Source organism: Hyla sarda, chromosome 1, assembly GCF_029499605.1.
Source record: "Hyla sarda isolate aHylSar1 chromosome 1, aHylSar1.hap1, whole genome shotgun sequence".
NCBI classification, from domain to species: Eukaryota; Metazoa; Chordata; class Amphibia; order Anura; family Hylidae; genus Hyla; species Hyla sarda.
Window position 1 is genome coordinate 66,751,324 of NC_079189.1, and position 5,203 is coordinate 66,756,526.

Consider the following 5,203-nt stretch of genomic DNA (forward strand, 5'->3'; position numbering starts at 1 on the left):
AGCCCAATTTCTCCTGATTAAGAAAACACCCCATAGGTGGACATTTAGTGCTCTGCTGGTGCACTTCAGGTCTCCGAACAGAAGGATATATAGAAAATAATTTGTGGCACACTACCAAATAAATGGTTTTGCGGTACAACATATTTTGCTGGAATGGTTTTGAGGCACAATGAAAATAATTTGCGGCACACTGTACCACATATTTTGCTGGAATGGTTTTGGGGTACAATGAAAATAATTTGCGGCACACTGTACCACATATTTTGCTGGAATGGTTTTGGGGTACAATGAAAATAATTTGCGGCACACTGTACCACATATTTTGCTGGAATGGTTTTGGGGTACAATGAAAATAATTTGCGGCACACTGTACCACATATTTTGCTGGAATGGTTTTGGGGTACAATGAAAATAATTTGCGGCACACTGTACCACATATTTTGCTGGAATGGTTTTGGGGTACAATGAAAATAATTTGCGGCACACTGTACCACATATTTTGCTGGAATGGTTTTGGGGTAAAAAGAAAAATAATAGGTGGCACACTAGGCCACAGATTCTAATAAAATGGGGGGGGGGGGGTAAAATTAACTAAGAAAAAACAGTGGCATGTGATGTGATACACGGGGGCTAAGATGGATCAAATTAAAATTGCAGGGATGTGTGATAAATTTTAAAACATGAGATGCACAGTCCCGGCTGAGTGGGGCAGGTCTCACACTGGTATGTAGTGTCCCGGCGGATCCCTCTTTTATAGCAGACCCTGCACTTCTTTTGGGTCCTCCCCTTCTTCCCAGTGTGGGGGATTTCACTGGGGAAATGCTGCCCTGGCACAATCCGTGAGGACTCGGAAGTGCTGGGGCCTGCATCTTCCTGGTCCCCAAATATGAGGTTCCTTATGACCACCTCCTGAAACTCCAAGAACATTCCCCTCTGGCCGGCATGTCGGTACAGGACAAAGGCGTTATATAAGGCCATCTGTACCATATGCACAGCCAGTTTCTTGTACCACGCCCTTGTCTTTCTCATGGCACTGTATGGCTTTAGCACCTGGTCAGACAAGTCCACCCCTCCCATGAACTTATTGTAAGCCAGGATGCAGTCTGGCTTATAGATTTCTGTAGGGGCCCCACGTACAGAAACCGGGGTGGTGGCGTGGCCATGTATTGTGGTGAGTACAAGGACCTCTCTCTTGTCCTTGTATCTCACACACAATATGCCATCGCTGCACAGTGCCCTGCTCTCATGCTTCCGCATGGGGTGTGCCAGAAGAGGTTTGGGGAGGCCTCTCTGGTTTTTACGGACAGTGCCACATGCTACTGTCCCACGTGCAGTGAGGCACTTGAATAGGGGGACGCTGGTGTAGAAATTGTCCAGGTAGAGGTGGTATCCCTGGTCTAGTATGGGGTGCACCAAATCCCATACTATCTTGCCTGTAATTCCCAGGACAGGGGGGCACTCTGGGGGTTCAATTGAGGAGTCTTTCCCCTCATATACACGAAAACGGTACGTGTATCCTGATGCACTTTCACAGAGCTTGTACATCTTTACCCCATACCGTGCCCTTTTGCTGGGCAGGTACTGGCGGAATTGTAGCCTGCCCTTGAAGTGCACCAGGGACTCGTCAATTGAGATTTCCCTTTCTGGGACATATGCCGCCTGGAACACGGCATTTAGGTGGTCTATAAGCGGACGAATTTTATATAGCCGGTCATAGCTAGGGTGGTCTCTAGGTGGACAAGTGGCATTATCATTATAATGCAGAAACCTCATTATCTGCTCAAAACGTGTCCTGCTCATTGCCATGCGGTACATGGGGGTGTTATATAGCAGGTCGTGGGTCCAGTATGAGCGGATACTGGGTTTCTTCAGAAGCCCCCTGCTCAGCATTATACCCCAAAATTTTGCCATCTCTGATGGGGTCACAGGGGTCCACCTATTCGGATGAGCATAACTAGAGGTGGGGTGTGCAGTAATATATTGGTTGGCGTAGATGTTTGTTTGCGCAACCAAATGCTCTAGCAGCTCATCGGTGAAAAAGAACTTAAAAAAGTATTTTTCTGCCAACCCAGCAAATGGGAATTGCATCCCTGCATTCCCTGTAAACCCAGGAATTTGGGGTGTAAATTGGCCTGGGTCTACCCATATGGAGTCAGAGGGCTCCGAGGGCTCAGAAAGCCTTGATGGGCCTGGTAACGCAGCGGCCGCTGCAGTGGCCCGCCTGCGTCGCCTCCTTGGGGGTGGCACGTCCGAGTCTGATGAGGATGAAGATGAGGATGAGGATGAGATTAGGAATGTAGGGTCCCCATCATCGCTCACAGACTCCGTTTCTGAGGCCAAAAATTCATAGGCCTCCTCCAGCGAATACATCCGCTGTGATGTGCATGACATGTTGTGCACTTAGGTGTACACAACACAAAAAACAGGGGGTGACTACAAAGGGGTGACAGGAAAGGGTTTACTTTTTTTTTTTTTTTTTTACTTTTTATAACAAGGGGATGACAACAGGATCAGTGACAAGGCAAGGCAACGATCACAGGTGACACAGGGGCGACAATCATAGGTGACACAGGAGGTGACGATCACAGGTGACACGGGCGATGATCACAGGTGACACAGGGGCGACGATCACAGGTGACACAGGGGCGACGTTCTCAGATGACAGCAGACAGAAAACTCAGGTGACACAGGGGCGACGGACGGTGATAGCGGACGGCTGATTTATATTGAAAAATACTAATCAGCACGCCACAGCTACCACCGGGGACAGGGGGCGACGGTCTCAGGGGGTGATCACTGGAGGGTGATCAAAGGACAGGTGAATGGGTGGTTTCAAGCTCTTTTTTTGACTTTTTAATTTTTTTGACTTTGTAACAGTGACAGGGGCGACGATCACAGGTGACACAGGGGTGACGGTCTCAGATGACAGCAAACTCAGGTGACACAGGGGTGATGGACGGTGATAGCGGACGGCTGATTTATATTTAAAAATACTAATCAGCACGCCACAGCTACCACCGGGGACAGGGGGCGACGGTCTCAGGGGGTGATGAGGGGCGAAGATCTCAGGGGGTGATGAGGGGCGAAGATCTCAGGGGGTGATGAGGGACGAAGATCTCAGGGGGTGATGAGGGGCGATGATCTCAGGCGGTGATGAGGGGCAATGATCTCAGGCGGTGATAAGGGGCGATGATCTCAGGCGGTGATGAGGGGCGATGATCTCAGGCGGTGATGAGGGGCGATGATCTCAGGCGGTGATGAGGGGCGATGATCTCAGGCGGTGATGAGGGGCGATGATCTCAGGCGGTGGTGAGGGGCGATGATCTCAGGCGGTGATAAGGGGCGATGATCTCAGGCGGTGATAAGGGGCGATGATCTCAGGCGGTGATGAGGGGCGATGAGGGGGGTGATCGATGAGGGGCGATGAGGGGGGGTAACTATATGGTGATGGCAGGGGAGATGGGGTGATGAGAGGGATAATGTGTGTGGGTTTTCCTTTTTTTTTTTTACTATGTGGCTGATCTGCCGTGAAAACGGCAGACCAAACCGCAGCACGTCCTGTCTCCTCACTCTTCTCTGACAGACTGACTGTCAGAAGCGCGATCACTGAGCCAGAAACAGTCAGGTCACGTGATCTGCGCTCTGATTGGCCAGTCTGTCAGAGAACAGCCAATCAGAGCGATCACACAGCGGGACCGCTCTGATTGGTCCCTGTATATGTCATTGTGATCTCCGCTGCTGATAGCAGCGGAGATCACCGACAGCTTCACTATGCAGAGCTGCACAGTGAAGCCAGGCTCTGATCGCAGAGCCTGTCAGGGGAAAAGCCTGTCAGAGCGATCGCACAGCGGGATCGCTCTGACAGGTCCCTGGACATGTAACAGCGATCCCCTGCTGCTGATAGCAGCGGAGATCGCTGGCAGCTTCACTGTGCAGAGGCGCACAGTGAAGCCAGGCTCTGATCGCAGAGCCTGTCAGGGGAAAAGCCTGTCAGAGCGATCGCACAGCGGGATCGCTCTGACAGGTCCCTGGACATGTAACAGCGATCCCCTGCTGCTGATAGCAGCGGAGATCGCTGGCAGCTTCACTGTGCAGAGGCGCACAGTGAAGCCAGGCTCTGATCGCAGAGCCTGTCAGGGGAAAAGCCTGTCAGAGCGATCGCACAGCGGGATCGCTTTGACAGGTCCCTTGACATGTAACAGCGATCCCCTGCTGCTGATAGCAGCGGAGATCGCCGCGGCTTCACTGTGCAGAGCCGCACAGTGAAGCTATTAATGCAGGACGTATGCATACTGTAGCAGGAAGGGGTTAATAAAATGGTTAATGAGGGTTTGTGGGGGAGTGTTTTTTGTAATAAAATTTTTTTTAAACCTGTTGTGTTTTTTCCTTACTTTACTTGACAGGCTTAGTAGTGGAAGCTGTCCATTACTAAGCTGGGCTTAGCGTTAGCCACAAAAACAGCTAGCGCTAACCCCCAATTATTACCCCGGTACCCAATGTCACAGGGGTGCCGGGAAGAGCCGGTGCCAACAGGCCCGGAGTGTCAAAAATGGTGCTCCTGGGCCTAGGCGGGAACAGGCTGGCGTTATTTAGGGTGAGGAGGGCCAGGAACAATGGTCCTCGCCAACCCTGGTAACATCAGGCTGTTACTGTTTGGTTGGTATTTGGCTAAGAATAAAAATAGAGGTGAACCCTATGCGTTTTTTATTTTTTATTTTTTATAAATAATTAAATATAAAAAAAAAAACACATAGGGTCCCCCCTATTTTTATTCTCAGCCAAATACCAACCAAACAGTAACAGCCGACTTTACCAGGGTGGGCGAGGACCATTGTTACTGGCCCTCCCCAGCCTAAATAACACCAGCCTGTTACCGCCTAGGCCCAGGAGCGCCATTTTTGACGCCTGTTGGTACCGACTCTTCCCGGCACCCCTGTGGCGTTGGGTACCGGGGTAATAATTGGGGGTTAGCACTAGCTGTTTTTGTGGCTAACGCTAAGACCGGTTTAGTAATGGACTCCGTCTGTAAGACAGCTTCCACTACTAAGCCTGTCCAGTAAAGTAAAAAAAACAAAAAAAACAAAACCGGTTTAAAAAAAAATTTATTACAAAAAAACACTCCCCCACAAGCCCTCGTTAACCATTTTATTAACATCAAGCAAAGAAAAACGCTGGTCGTCGAAGTAGCCCACCGAATCCGAAG

At 50.1% G+C, this 5,203-nt stretch overlaps 1 protein-coding gene across 1 annotated transcript; it reads right to left on the reverse strand.

The window, feature by feature from the left end:
• Positions 1-645: 645 nt before the first annotated feature.
• On the reverse strand, positions 646-2,391 carry LOC130298491 (piggyBac transposable element-derived protein 4-like). The gene has a single exon (XM_056551384.1). It carries the CDS (start codon positions 2,389-2,391, stop codon positions 646-648), a length of 1,746 nt encoding a protein of 581 aa, XP_056407359.1.
• Between the last annotated feature and the right edge of the window lie 2,812 nt (positions 2,392-5,203).